This window comes from Ciconia boyciana, chromosome 5 (genome assembly GCF_034638445.1).
Source record: "Ciconia boyciana chromosome 5, ASM3463844v1, whole genome shotgun sequence".
Classification (NCBI taxonomy): Eukaryota; Metazoa; Chordata; class Aves; order Ciconiiformes; family Ciconiidae; genus Ciconia; species Ciconia boyciana.
In genome coordinates, this window is record NC_132938.1 from 10,026,433 (window position 1) to 10,042,654 (window position 16,222).

Below are 16,222 nucleotides of genomic sequence, written 5' to 3' on the forward strand. Positions count from 1 at the left end.
TCTGCTCCCAGACTTGGTGTCTGGCTCCTTACATTGCATCAGCTCTGCCAAAGCCTTCTAAAAGCTGTGAAGCAAAGGGACAGGGGAAAAATAGGACACTTCAAATTTGTACAGCAGCTCACCACTACTGAAATACCTTGTAGAACATCCTGTTTGTGTTGGAATCCAATTGTGACTATAGACTATAAACTTTCAGAAAGACTATTGGTAGTATCACAGATCAGCCTGTAGCCTTAATGAGGCCTGGGACAAAAAGCCTGAAATTTGAGAGGTGTCACAATAGTTTTGATAGCGTGTTTCTGACAGTCCACCTTGCTTGGTGTATGCATGTGGGTATGCTAAGGATGTAAAACCTATTGGGATAGTGTTATGAAAGGGAGACAAACAGGCAGCATCTCATCCACACTGTCCATAAGCCATCCCAAAAATATTCCAAAACTACATTTGAGTTTTATCTCAGAGAGAATTAGTCCATTCACTCCAGAAGACAGCCCAGAAGGGAAGTAATACAGATACAGTATGGATAATCAGAAAAACTGGTTTGTTAAGTTAATTGACAGAACAGACTAATTTTTGATGGCAATTGCTCAGAGGGGTCTCTACTTCAAAAGATTCTCTCTCCCATTAGAACGAAAACCAGATGGGTAATTTATTATTCATATTCCAAACGTTACTAGTAACAGACATTTTCTAATAAACAAGCATGCAATTCTCTATCATGCATTCACTATCAGAAAATATTACTTATATCTGTTGGAGAGACTGAGGTATATCCAATATTTCAGGGTTTTTATCGTCCTTCTTTGAGCACATTAACATTCAACACACCTTAATTAGTTTCTCCTTCAAATTACATTCCTGCTTTCCAAATTAAAAGCTAACATGCTTCTTTGATTGACAGGTTAAATTATTTTATTTCTTTGCCTTTTTGGACAAGCTGGTAAAAGCATTTTTCCTGGGGAGAAATAGGAATGGTTTCCCCCCCCCCCCTTGGTCTGAGAAGGTAAAAAATTTTATTTATTTTCAGCATAACTTTTTGTTACTAAAAGGAAGAAAATGCCCCTGAGGCCCACAACTTTATGCTTTTTAGTTTAATGATACAAACATCTTCTGAAGTATAGAAGTGTAAACTCATTAGTAGCATTTCAGTTTTCTCTGCTGCAGAAGCCTGGAGGAAAGAAACCTTAATACAGAATATCTGATTCTAGCACAGAAGTTTACATCTTCAACCAAATTATAACATCCAATTATATGCAATCTTTAGATCTTGAGTTAGGATTTCTCTCTGTTCATTTTGAAAAAGCCTTGATCTTAATTGGCTTTATGCCTTTCCAACTCTGTCATGACTTATTTTAGCTTTAAAAGGTGAGAGGCTGGAAAGTGGTATTTCAAAGGTGGGTTTGGAGAACACGAACAGGTCTTTATGAATGTAATAAATATATTTAATAGGAAAGTTATCTATGAGCAATATAATAAAGAAGTATCCTAATGTAGACAAGACTAATATATTTATACAAAAACTAATTTAAAATAACATATCCAAATAATAAAGCTAATTAACTTCCCCTAATAGTCATAAGCAATCCATCATAGATTGGAAAAAATAACTAGCCTATGGATATATTACAAAATAATTTGATGGAAGAATTTTAGGGTTTATATTTACTTTTAGGTTTCAGATATGCAGGTTTTCATTGAGTAGCAAATAGACAGTTACAACGCTATAGCAGGAGACTACAATATCAAATGTGTCCCTGTTTAACAATGTACTATGTTATAACGCTTTGTTACTTGTGAAAAAGGCATTAATTATGCAGCACACATACTGTAGAAGAAGAAACCAAATGAGAAGAAATGGAGCGCACAGTTAAACTAAAATAGATGTATACATGGAGAGCCACTGAAGTAAAGTTCTACCAAGAAACCCCCTCTAAGTTGCTGCAACACAGAAGTCATAAAAATTCATGTGAACAAGCTTATCTATTGAGAGAAACCCACATACAACCAAAAATATACATCATCCATACATCAGATATGGATTTGTCTGAAAGAAGATCACAGAAGAGTTTATCTGGAAAAGAAATCCTGCTCTGTACCTTATGTCTGGTCATTTCCCCTTAAACCTATGAGTAAATCCCCCCTGGACTCCTTTTAATGCCCTAAAGGAAAGAGGACAGATAGATCCATTACCTTTACAAAACAAATGAAAGAAAGAAACCTTTGTTTGGAACCCCATCTCCCACAACCACTGCAGCAAATGGGATGGTTTTTTTCTATTTGAATTCTCACTTTATCTGATTTACACTTAACTTTTGCTTTAATCACTCCTTAAAGCATTTTAAAACACACTTAAAAATAAACTACCTCAGCAAATATTCAGCTAAAATTTGACATAGCATCATAGTAACTGCAAAAATATCTATCATATTTATGATTTCTGGCAAGAATCTTTCCAATCCTTTAACACTTAGTAAAGTGACTGAGCACTGCAGTATATCTTCTATATCAATAAATGATTCAGAAACAGATGGTATAAGTTCCATAAACATTTCACACAAAAAAAGCCATGCCAACATTTTTCCTTATAAGGAAAAGCCAGCCTTAGGCAACCCTGGCTGCTAACTTTAGCAGCATTATTTTGGAGAAAAATAACCTTTAAGAAAAGTAGATTTCATGCCAATTTTAGCATGATGGGCCAAAGGTCACCTTGTGTTGTATGCGGTTGTTCAAGACAGCTGTCTGTTCAGCTCTGACTCGTAAATGCCTGTGCATCACATCAGAATATTTCGCAAACTGTGACCTTCATGATCATCTTTTCCATTCTCTCCCATCACTTTCCCCCATCTGGGTGCATGAGAAGTGGGAGCACCAGCAACATTCCTCCATTCCATTGTTAATTCAGAAGCCTAGACACTGGTTTTGACTCAGCAAAAAGCACTTCCTATAAATTGTTCGATGACAAATTGTATGGAAATATGTACCATGAGGGTAGGAAGATATAAATGAAACCTGAACTGTGAAGACAGGTAAAAGAAGAGCTAAGGAAGTCACCAGTATTGTGAGGATGAAAACCTCCCAGAACACGTTTCTGCCAGAACTCCAGAAGTCACCACACCAGTCAGGACTTGCAAGGAGCCACTTGAGCCCACCCATGCAAAGTGTCACAACATAACCGTTATGTCTAACATCTCTACTCCTAGACAGAGCTGTGGAAGACCATGGCCTTTCTCCCAAGACTGCAGAAAGCTTCTAATGCCATTTAGGCTAGTAAATATATGCCATTAAGGCTAGTACCTGCATAGACAGATAAGCAGTACTCAAACTTGCATGGATAAGAACTGATAATACTTTTTGGCACAAGTTAAAAGGACGACAGCCTCGTGGATTCCCTCTAGCCTTCACAAGCCAAGTCCCACTTCTGCATCTATGCCCCTTCTCCCACAGGGCCAGAGGTCAGGTCTTTGCTAAGAAAGGGCATGATTAAACCAAACAGAACATTTCCTCAGGTAGGCAGTCACTACTTGTCTACTGCTATTCCCCTGCCTATGCCTTGACTTGAGCCCCTGAAGCAGTCTGCAACCCTGTCTCCTCCCACACCAGGTCCTGCACACTCATCCATGCAGCTATGGGCTGCAACAGAAGTGGAACACAAAAGGCCTCACCAGTCCCTGCAGTCAAAGGCCAGTATGCTTCCTAAACTCCAAGTAAAATGGTATAATAAAATATATTCAAATATGCCCTTAAAAAGGCCACTTTGGCAAAAAAAACCAACCCAAGCCTCTAGCAGTCCAGAAAGACAAATAAAACACATTCCAGGCACAAGCATGTACGTGGAGACCACTGTAGCCAAAGACAAGAGAGGAAGCACCAAAGAGCCCAAGTGTCACAGCCAGATAAGCATCTGGCAAGACTTCCAGAGCAACAGCATAGCCAGCTTAGTCCTTCGCTGCTATGAGGCCTGAAGCCAAATTCCAAAAGAAAAAGAGTTTCCTTTTTTTCCAGAATCCCTAGAATACCTTCCAGGGCTCACCGATCCTTTACAAGGAGTGGTTCATGAACACCAGGAATCCATTTCAAAGAAGTATTCAGTGGACGTCTAGAGGGTGCATGTATGGCTCACAATTCTACCCCTCTACTTCAGGTAATAATATTAAATTCTGATCCACAGATAACAGAAAGTATTCATAAGAATAAATGTTCTAGAGTAAAACATCCATTTAATAAGCCTTTTCTGTCCTCCATTTACGTACAATATGGCAACTGCTAGACTTAGATGAAAACAAACATTTTGTGTGTTAAATATATTACATATTTTATAAAAATAATATTAATTTCTAATTCTAATTAAAATGTAAATCTTCTAATAGGTTCACTTACTGGATGTTTGGCTGAAAGTCTGCCAGTCACAGTTCCTGTCTGATTCCATGTAGAGGAAATAAATCCCTGTAGTCAAGTAAAGTAAAAATCCCAAAAAAGAAAAGCATGAAGACATACATCTAAATGTTATTTAATGTAAGTATCAGTAATAAAAATTCACTGCAATCAGGACTACAAAATAAAAAAGAAATACTTCATAATTTTCCGTATATAAAAGTTCTTAAACTGTAAACACTGCAATTATTTCACATCCTTTTATGATTTGACATACCATATTTTACAGGCTATTTTTTATATTTCTACCTTTCTCATGTATGTTTGTAGTCCATCCACATAAGTTGATTTCATCTTATGAACCTAAATTACATAAAAGTTTAGATAAATGCTTATTTACAAAAATAAGAGATTTTTCAAATTAAAGATCTTAATTTCCAAATGCATATTAACTTGTTTTGTAGACTTTTTTTAAAAGACAGTTTTATGTTAGTAAATAATGGATGTATACTCACTAACAGCTTGACCTGTTAGCACAAGTTAGGTAAGTGCTCAGTCATACCGTAAAGCCAGGCCTTTGCAGATACTAGTAAATGAACTATTGGAATTCATACTTTTACATCCTCTATCCCCAGGTCAATAAACTACACAAAAAAGCCACACACACAAAAAGAAACACCCAACCCACACTTTTTTTGGTTGTGTTTTGTTTTTGTTTTTTTTTTAATCTTGGAAACTCATCCACTGAAAACCCAAACATTAAGTGTGAGAGCAGACTAACTAGGTCGTTTTGGATTTTCAGGAAGTTTGTCACCTAAAAAAAACCCTAACTAGTTATCTCCTTCACTTTCTGCAGAGTATTTCTTCAGAACTCAAAAAAATAAGTTTTGTCCTACAAGTGTGCTTTATAGCGCTAGACAAATTTAACAGTGAAGTCTTCCAATTTTGCAACAGTTGTTTGCTAGCTATAATCTAACAGTGCAAAACAAAAGTATAATCATTAAATTTAAAAACTCTTTAGAATACCTACAACTTCAAAATATAAATGAATATATGAATGAACTTACATTAGAGCCAACTTTTAATTTATGTAGCTGTGAATGTGTTATATTTCTTGCTAATTCTGCTTCAGTGCAACTATGTTATGTGAAAAATATCAGCTCACCTGACGATATTCTAAAATTATCTTAGGCAAAGGATGAAGATCTTGCAACTTACTTAGCTGCAAAATAAAATATGAATTATTGGTTTACTTTTCTGATAAGTTATATTATTTAACAATCTTAACAGAATAAGTTTTGAGGGAAGAAATTTTCTTGCCAAGCTGAATGGACAAAATACTGGCTAAAGAATAATGTCCTTCAAGCAACCCCACCCTAAGCCCAAGGAAGCCTTCATTCCTTCCTGCCTTCAGCAGGAGGGCTGGAGATTACCCCTTCCCATTTAATTTCCTTCCTATCCTAGACAGGGACAAAAAAAGACATGCAGACATAAAAACTTTTCCATAACAACTTTGAAAACACTGGGGCATGGGGGGAGGAGGGTGACTTATGGTCCTTTGTTTATTTTTTGTGCTAGACAGCATCAATGCAAGAGAGAACATGATAAAAGTATACAAAATAATACATATATACACACATACATATTTATACACACACACAAAATCCAACAGGAGAATTTCTCCTGTTTGTTCCCTAATACAAGTTCCAGGAGACCTTCAAGAAAAATTGAAATTGTCAAATCCAAAAGCAATAAAATAAAGCATATTTCTTACTACTTTGATTGTAAATTTCCATAAAGTTTTGTTAAGAAAAAGAATAAAATTATTAAAATAGAGATTGGATATTTATAAGTACAACAAAAATATCTGGAACTACAACAGTTCAGGGTGAAAAATAGATACAACTGTACCAGAATAGAGATTTAAAAGCATAAGTTTTTTTCTTGCTACAAGGGAGAGACAACATATTAAGATTAATTATCTAGTATTTATCTATTAGAAGGTTTCAGCCTACCTTTCTCCAAATAACCAAGTCTCAGCAATTGTTGGAAAGAGTACTGGACTAGATAAAAGCATTGCTTTGATTACTGCAACAAATCTTACGTTCCCACAAAAAGATGACATGCATTCTATTCCACTGATCCCTCCCATCTCCCAAGACGTTCTGTCGCTCTCCAAGATTACATATTTGATCTATGAAACCTCCTTCTCCTTGAGTAGTGTGTGGTTTTTATGGTTATACTGTTGACGTTACCTCAGAGATAATATCTGGTAGTTCAGACACTTGGCCCAAAAGTTGAATTTCCTCTTTCCCACATGAGAAATAAATACTACCTTTCTACCTTCCCCAGAGGTGTTCATTCTCAGCAATGAGTTGATTTGACTCCCATGTAAACTAGAGCAATACAGTTGCGGCACCAAATCAGAAACAGATGCAGCTACACAGAGGCATCTTCTCTTCTAAGAAGGAACTCCATTATTACCTTAATAAAATGATGTATTAATGATCTGGACAAGGGGACCGAATGCACCCTCAGTAACTTTGCAGATGACGCCAAGTTGGGTGAGAGTGTTGATCTGCTTGAGGATAGGAAGGCTCTACAGAGGGATCTGGACAGGCTGGATCCATGGGCTGAGACCAATTGTATGAGATTCAACAAGGCTAAGTGCCAGGTCCTGCACTTGGGTCACAACAACCCCATGCAATGCTACAGGCTTGGGGAAGAGTGGCTGGAAAGCTGCCAGGCAGAAAAGGACCTGGGGGTGTTGGTTGACAGGTGGCTGAATATGAGCCAGCAGTGTGCCCAGGTGGCCAAGAAGGCCAATAGCATCCTGGCTTGTATCAGAAATAGCGTGGCCAGCAGGACTAGGGAAGTGATCGTGCCCCTGCACTCAGCACTGGTGAGGCCGCACCTTGAATACTGTGTTCAGTTTTGGGTCCCTCACTACAAGAAAGACACTGAGGTGCTGGAGCGTGTCCAGAGAAGGGCAACGAAGCTGGTGAAGGGTCTAGAGCAGAAGTCTGATGAGGAGCAGCTGAGGGAACTGGGGTTGTTTAGCCTGGAGAAGAGGAGGCTGAGGGGAGACCTTCTTGCTCTCTACAACTACCTGAAAGGAGGTTGTAGCAAGGTGGGTGTCAGTCTCTTTTCCCAGGTAACAAGTGATAGGACGAGAGGAAATGGCCTCAAGTTGCGCCATTTGGGGGAGGTTTAGATTGGATATGAGGAAAAATTTCTTCACCGAAAGGGTTGTCAAGCATTGGAACAGGCTGCCCAGGGAAGTGGTGGAGTCACCATCCCTGGAGGTATTTAAAGGACGTGTAGATGTGGTGCTTAGGGACATGGTTTAGTGGTGGACTTGGCAGTGCTAGGTTAATGGTTGTTCTTGATGATCTTAAGGGTCTTTTCCAACCTAAATAATTCTATGATTCTATGAGAAGTAACGGGCATCCACATTTGCCTCAAGTCTGCAGTTTGATCTTGACTTCATTTTTAGAGAAACGTTTTTGGCAGGTTTCTGCACTTGTGTGGGATCACACATGAATGTCTGCATTGCTGAAAATTATCTGCTCCAACACGAACAGAAGAAAGAACTGGAGAAGCTTCATATGTGCAATATTTATTGCGCTGAATCTGAAGATACATTGGATGTCTTGTACAGGTGTATCAAAGTATCTAAACTGTTTGATCATCATTGCTCTAAGGGAACAAGATTCTAATAAGATCCTGCAGATCTCACTCCAAATGCAACCACTCTTACTGAAGACAAGCATCTCCACAGAGGAAAATACAGCCTGAGGAAAATTCATGCACACAAGTAAAACACTGGACCATACAAAGAAAGTGACAACTCCCAATTCAAACCACAGGTATAAAATAATCTCCTACAGACCTCTTTACGTAGCATGAATGAATGAGTTAAGGGTCCATAAAAAGATGACAACATGGTTTTAGCCCAAATCTCTTGACGGCAAGGAGAAAGTCTGGGTTGCTATTTCCTTCACCAGCAGATTTTACATTAATGTTTTTTTCTTTCACCAGTGGTCTCTTTCACCCAACCAGTCATACTGAGCTACCGAAATCTGACCAGTAAGAAAGTCTCCCTCCTCTGAGGAAGATGGTCATACATGCATGCTGGTACTAAAGTTTTTAGCCCTGGTTTATAGCCAAAGTTCAGCTTCTGTAGCTAGTTTGTTGTTTGTTTTTTTTTTAAATGCAACTTTCATTTCTGGTATAAGTAAATGAAGTGTGATTAGTACAACACAAAAATAAAGACTGTTAGGAAAACTTTAGACAAATGATAATTTCAGTGGAATACAACTTAGAAGTTTTGCTAAATCATGCAGATGGTTTTAAAACCCCTCCCCATCTCACCACAACTTCTGAGGTGGACACAAGTTGTTGTATTTCAGTTCTGTGAACTTTCTCACACAGTGCATGCAGTTTTAACTTTTCAAATAGTACCTACAGGAATAAAAAAAAAAAACACATAAGAGAAATGTTTCAGTGTTCCAAGTACTGAAACAGAAAGAAAAATTATTTGGTGCCTGAACTTAAGTCTAGAAAAGAGATTTGAAGGAAAATAGAGCATAGTGTAGCAAAGAGAACTAACACAGAATTGAAGAGATCAAATCTTCATTTTTGAGCTATTGAAAAAGTAGTGTATTTACTAAAATCAAATGTAAATTTATGTAAATACATTCAAATACAGATTATCCAACATTGCCAGTTTTATTAAAACCTGGTATGTCCTCCATTAAAAACAGAAAATAAGATAATGAATATTGAAGAAAAAGAATTCTGAAGTTGTAAGGACAATTTTATATGCTTTATAATTCTTCTGTATCAGTAACAATTTACAGAACTTACAACTTACATAATAATAGTAGTATAAATATTACCTCTCTGAGTTGACTACTGCTGGTCAAAAGGAATCGTTCTCCAGCAACTTGATGAGCTTCCTGTTCAAGCTCTTTGAGTCGCAACTATAAATTAGTACATCAGAGTTATTCTGTTTACATTATTATTTTCTTCAATATCTGCTAGTTCCTAGGTTAATGAGTATACTGGACTTCTATTTAAAAATAGGGTACTTGATAATGGCTAATCATTGCCGGCTATCAACATTTGGTTTAGTAGATTGCTCATATACTATTTAATCTATATTTCTTCATGATCTGGGAAGGGGATTTACTGTAGTAAAAAGTACCAAAATTTGTGGAAAAATAATGTAGGTTACTGAAGACTATAGAGATCTGTGAGAAACAGAGCTATGCAAATTATTCTGATAAATTAATAATCTGTCAGACCACTATGATTATCTAGTTAGATTTTATGCTACAAAACAGGACTCTCTTGTAGCTATTTTTATCAATCGGGAAATGGCAAACTTAGAACTCTCAGAACATGTAAGTTGTAAAGAGTGTTTTATTTGCAAAGAGAGACAGAAATATCTATTAGTTCCTAGGAAGATGGTTACTGATAACTGTAGGTTCAGAAAGGGTCATTACAATTTTTACTCTACAACACATAACTCAAAAGGACCTGTGCATTTTGCAAAGCAATTTCAGTTCTGGGGCAAGGCTAATGAAGCAAACGTCTCCTTTTTGCTTGCCTAAATAAACATGGAAGTATCCTAAAATGTAAATATCAGTAGTTATATTTATAATAATAAAAATACTAGAAACCTCAAACTGACATGTAAAATGTGACAAAACAAAAATATTCCTCCTCTTTTTAATCAGTTTTCCTCAGTAAAAGCAGAAAGATGATGCTATACAATTTCCAAAAGAATAAATGACAAAATTTACCCCCAGAATCTCTGATGTTTTTTTCAGTTCTTGTTTGTTCACATGTATTTTGTGTGTTTCCATCACTGTAAATACAATTATATACTGAGAACATTTACAATTGACAATTTTGATCTCACATGCTTCTTAAGACTGTAAAATCGAAACTCAAACTCACACAGCTGTTATGAGACTAAGATAACATTTAGTACTCTGAGGTGTAACATTCTACTTGAGCATAGTCAGCAGCTTTGTGAAAATAGTGAAGATTCATATTTTGAACTGAACTTTCATACCTGCCAGAATTTTGATAAGTGGAAGCTCTAATGTGCAAAATAATTTCCACAAACCTTGAACCTGTAAAGCAAGATATAAATAAATTCTTCAGTATCAGCCAATTTTAAAACATATAGTAGTGTCATTATGTGGCCCTATTTTCCAGTAAGCAGTATTTCACTTTCTGTAATCCCTTTTTATATGACAGCACTGTTTGTGGAATGAAATACTATTTACTGTGAATTATAGTATCTAAATACTGTAGTCCATTATCACTTCGTAGGGAATAGTAATACATTTTGTAATATTAATAATTTTGTACAGGAATAGTAATAAAGAAAAATACATACCTCATTTTTTTAAACAGTTTATTTTTAGAGCAAGCTCCATTATAATAGGACATACAGTTATTCCTTTTTCTTTATTCACTTGAACAATTAAGCAACCATTCAGAATTCATTACTTTGTTTTCATTAGGAAGAAAATAAATGATAGGGTTATGTACCCAATTTAGTTACAAAGAACAGGAAGTCTGTTTTTGTTCTAACCACTGAAGCAATCGGACAGCAACACTTGTCTAAAAACTCCTCCTGTAGGCTGGCTCTCAGTGTTTCTGTGACTTTGGTAATTCTGTGCCTTTGGTATTTCCCTGTTCCCTTCCTTCACAGATTGTTTCATCGTACTGCTGGGCCACTTAGATATCCAGATTAATATGCCTCTGTCAACTAATGGTCTAAGTCCTACACTTGCTACCATCAATTTCAAAGAAAACCCCTAGGATTCTATGATGTACCTTCCACCAGAACCTGAGCATATCCCTAAATTCTGACACTTTTCCAGGTATATGATTACAGGGAGAAAACAAACACACACAAAAAAAGACTAAAAGACTTCTTGAGATGTATTCTGAACTGCAATAAGGGCTAAAATAGAATAAAATAGTTCACTTGGAAGGGACTTACAACGATCACCTAGTCCAACTGCCTGACCACTTCAGGGATGAGCAAAAGTTAAGGCATATTATTAATGGCATTGTCCAAATGCCTCTTAAACACTGACAGCCTTCGGGCATCAACCACCTCTCTAGGAAGCCTGTTCCAGTGCTTGACCAGTGTTTGGCTAATACAACCTAGAGAGGTTTTGTACCCAAGGAATACATTGAAAAAAAAAAACACCCAGCTACACTCTGTTTTAACTCTGTTAACACTTTTTAGACTGTTTCACAGAGCTTTAAAATATCAGAAGAAAATTCACAATATTCTGAACATTCCCTTTCTTAGAATCTTCATTTAAACATTTAGTTAACTGTTGCAGAGGAAAAGTTTCTTCTAAAGATTAACCTTGAGACTAACGATTTCCTCCTTCTGGAAAAAATGGCAAATTTGATGGGCAACTTTATTTTAAATGTTGACCAGCACTGTAAACCAGTAAGGGTTGAAGCCTTCTATTTAATTCGAGTAGAGATTCTGATTTGAATAAGCACATCACTAACTCTCTTTAATTCATAATACCTCCGAAGTTATATCTGAGTAACTATTTTTTATATCTTACCTGTAAGTCATGAGCAAGGTCCATCATTACATTATAAAGCTTCTCCAAGTTCACACCTAAGTTTTGATACTGGTATAAATAAATAATCAATAGTTTTAATGCTAACATAAAAATATTTAGAATACTATATATTTTAAAAGGGATTAAACTATATTAATATATTTTCTGTATGTCTCCTGTTATATTTAACATTTTAGTAATGTTCTTAGACCTCTGACAAACACAATTCATGAACAGAGCAGTACAGATCATGAATATTCAAGATTATACCTGTTCCTTTATTTACATTTTGCACAGACTGAGTATGGAGAAATAGTATCACTACACTGCCTTTGACACTGAAATCAGAATTCTATTACTACTTGTAAAATGAGAGAAAATTCCTTGCAATTTTCTTTCTCCTGTCAGTACTGCTGCTCTTCTGTGCCTGAACTACTCACTTCCTTCCCTTCTGCTCCAGAGGTGTTCTGCACAGAGCCATGCCACCTCATTCAGTTGGCTAGAAGACCATTTTGAAATGCATACAGACACTACGAATATGATTGTTAGCTCCAAGAACATGATCACTAAAAATAAACTTAATGTCAACCTATTACATTTATGAGGCTAATACGCAAAATGTAAGCAATAAAGTGCTGCTTTTCATTACTAAATTCCTGTGAGGAAAGATGGGAATGTGAAAAATGCTGCAGACGTAGATTTTCTTTCCTGCAGCCTGTATCTTCAATGATGGCTGAACAATCAAAATTATGGAATAAATTTACATCCAAGCCATTAAGTGCAAAAACACTAGCACTGTCCCATAAAATTCCTGGGCCGCAAACCATAGAACCTAGGACAGCATTTCAGAGGACTGAAGTTATGCGCTTGCCTGTCCATATACTCTTCCGCAAGAATCACATACCGGTCTGTGTTGGAAGCAGGAAAATAGGTTACATGGAATTAAGTATGACATGTTATGATAGTTCTTAGGTTTTTATGTAAAACAGTGAAATTAAACTAAGGGTTATTTGTGTAAAGAGAGGCATTTACTCTGTGTTGATAAATACTTCTGAGGATATAGCTGAAGTATTGGGGCAACTTGGCTATAATACTTTCAGACAGACATTAAGAAATGTCAGATAGGCTAAAGAAGAGAACCAAAAATAATAGTAAGTTTAGAAAACATGACCTACAGAGAAAGATATTAATCAGGTTTATTTAGTTTAGAATAAGTTGAAGGAGAACATAACAGTTTTTATGAAGAGAATCATATCAACTATTTTAATGTACATCAGGTGTAGAACAATTGGCTTAATGGAACCTGCTTAATCTGCAGACTACTAAATTTTTTCATGAAGTTAGAGTAGCATCTTTAAGGGACAGTCCAGGTTTTGATTGCTTAAAAAAATATGTTTAATATTTTTTTGTTTCTCTAGATTGCAGACTTCATTGCTAACCACATAAAAAAATAAATTTATCAGTTTTTAACCCCATCTCCTCCTAGTTTCATCAAACGACTCACAGTTATAGTACTGCAGGATTTGCTGAATAGTACCACTGCATTCACTTTATCCACTGCCTTCATAATAATTTAGAAAACTGCTAGTATAGTGCCCTTCAGTCTTTCCATCTCAGTCTTAAATAACCACAAATTTTTCCACATCCTCCTTATAAAGCAGCTGTTCCATCCTTTGACCTTTTAGAAGCCCACTGTGCCCTTCTTGAAACGCAGAGACCAAAACTGCAGTCTGCAAGATGTGGGTGCAACAAGGTTTTCTATGGCAAAAAAATAATTTCCCTCTTCTTGTTCTCAATACCTTTCCTCATGGTGCCTATATTTTGTTGGCTTTTTGGCTGCTGCTACACATTGAACCAACATAAAACTGGCAACAATGATTCCAAGATATCTTTGTAAATTGAAACTACTCTGCATGCATTAGTTTCAATTTATGCTCACTCAGTTTAGTGAGATCCTCTAGAGTTCCGTACCCTGAGCTCAGCATCTGACTATCCAAAAAGGTAGATGTGAGATTCATTTGACATAAGGCATTATTTTGATAAGTGTAATTAATATAGTTCTGGTTTTAAACAATAAATGGGAAGGAAAAAAGAAAAACAAGTCCCTGAAAGGAAACACTGACGAGAGAAGTCTGACAGGGAAAGCCTGCATTAAACCCTGTAAGACTATGACTATGGAATTTTGAGCAAGTATAGAAACCCAGAATGCAAGATAATTATCCCAGACGCAGTGCCGTACTGATTGCAGATTCCTGTCCATGACAGTTTGGGGGGGGAAAAAAAAGTCAATAGCAAGTAGAACTGCAGGATGCCTAAGCTTACTACTTTGACAACACGAGTGTAATGTACATCACATGGAGGACTCAGAGCAGAAATCAATTTTGAGGCCAATAGAATCCTAACCACTTCAGAAGATAATCTGGTAACACTCACTGCTTCTTCCTCAATAGCCACATTGCTGGAGACCGACCTAGATTTGGCTAGATTCCTGGTGAACAGGGTAATTCCAAGATATGTCTACTAAATTAATACACATAGGCAGGGTTGAAAACAAATTTAAAATCTGCTTCCCAAGTGAATTACATCTTTCTGTCAAGAATAGTAAAAAGTTTTTTTTTTTAAAAAAGAATATATTGACAGGAAACCAAAGGGCATGAAATCACATGGAAAACTTCTCAACTGAAAAAGCACCAAGAGGGTTCCTCGGGCATCTTGTAAGCAATCCATTTTCAGGTTTATCATTCACCCTACGTGTATTTTAAAGGAATCCTAATTATTCTATGCTCACTTTATTATTTGCATTCCTGTCTTGGAGCTGATGGAACACTAAGAGGGGCTCTCATGCTACAAGCTGCAGAAGCCTCTCTCCTCTACAGACCTGCAGCTATTCTACAGGTTTCTTACCTTACTGCTCTCATGAAATACCTACAGTTGGGAAAAAAATCTGCTCCGAAAGAAATATATTCTGCTTTCTCCACTCAAACTGAGCTAGAAAGCGTTTTCCTTACCAGAGTAAGCTCTCAGAAATTCTGCTACCAAATCTGACTTTGCTGCCCATTTCACAGTTTCATGGTTTTTATTTGATATACTCAGAATCTTTCACTTGGTCCTTCTGTGATGAGAAGGAAAGAAAACGACATTTCTACTTGTTATCAGATTTACACTCTCCTCTAAGATTGCATAGAAAATGAAGACAATGCTTCCATTTGAATGAAACATCCAATACTTAGTAAAGAACAAAACCAAGATTCTATCATCTGGAAGAGTATATGCAATGTAAACTGTACTAAACTGGATGTCATTAAGCTATGAATTATGGACTAAACCAGAAAGATTGCCACTGAAATTGTTTCCAAGAATATTTTCTTAAGAACAGGCCTGATGTCAGAGTACTATGGTCCTCCAGGACTTTTAATCTGTCCAGTCAGAACAGTAGTTCTTTTGAAGTAAAAGCAGGTAAGAATAATCAAAGTGGTTGGGAAATCTTCAAAATCCTTCCTAAAGGAGGGTCTATATAGTCTAAACAGATCTCCAGATTAAGGATTTTTCTAAAATAAAAAAAATTAAATTCATATCAAAATTAATGGACAAGGGAGGATCATTCTCTCTCTTCAGGGAGGTAAGGACCCTTCCAATTTTGTGAGAAGGTATCTCTGGACACCTTTTTCCACCTTTTTCAACAGGGTCTTTAGCAGGAATTGCTCCCTGAGCTAGATGACATTATCTCCTCCTTGTCTTCAGGATGACTCTCAGAACCTCGTGGTTGTGTTTCCAGGGAGTGAGGGTAGGCACGGACTGAGACACCAGTACATCTAGACACGTGATCCTGTGCCCTCACAGTGCAAGAGTCAGCTGTAGATCAACAGGTAAACATAATCCATCCTCCAAACAGTGAGTTTTGTGTACAAGGCAGATTTTTATAGACAATCTTGGCCTACTGTTTGCAAAACAGCCCCATTATTTGAAGAAAAACAGAAGGCTGGAACCAAAGCAGACTGACAAGAGCAATGCTTCATGCATTATTTGTTCTAAACAGAATGCAGAAGGAATCCGAACTACTTGTTGCTGCACAAACACAATAGAACCAGAACTGACTGAAAATTAGTTTATATTAGGACAAATTATAACACATTATTGCTACAGAGGCATGCGTTCTGGTACACAGCTGGGGAAGAACCATCACGGTCACTTTATCATATTGGTCCAGCTAGTTTTTAAGAGAAGTGCCAAGCATA

General features: G+C 36.7%; 1 protein-coding gene across 1 annotated transcript in view; it reads right to left on the reverse strand.

Moving 5' to 3' along the window:
- Positions 1–16,222, reverse strand: part of POLN (DNA polymerase nu) — a 125,976-nt gene that overhangs the window by 83,404 nt on the left and 26,350 nt on the right. Inside the window, exons 8-15 of the mRNA XM_072861913.1 lie at positions 11,988–12,056; positions 10,457–10,517; positions 10,182–10,246; positions 9,273–9,356; positions 8,746–8,835; positions 5,537–5,593; positions 4,681–4,734; positions 4,378–4,443 (exon numbers count right to left, since the gene is read on the reverse strand). Coding sequence (XP_072718014.1) covers positions 4,378–4,443; positions 4,681–4,734; positions 5,537–5,593; positions 8,746–8,835; positions 9,273–9,356; positions 10,182–10,246; positions 10,457–10,517; positions 11,988–12,056 — 546 coding nt within the window. The remainder of the gene's footprint in view (positions 1–4,377; positions 4,444–4,680; positions 4,735–5,536; positions 5,594–8,745; positions 8,836–9,272; positions 9,357–10,181; positions 10,247–10,456; positions 10,518–11,987; positions 12,057–16,222) is intronic.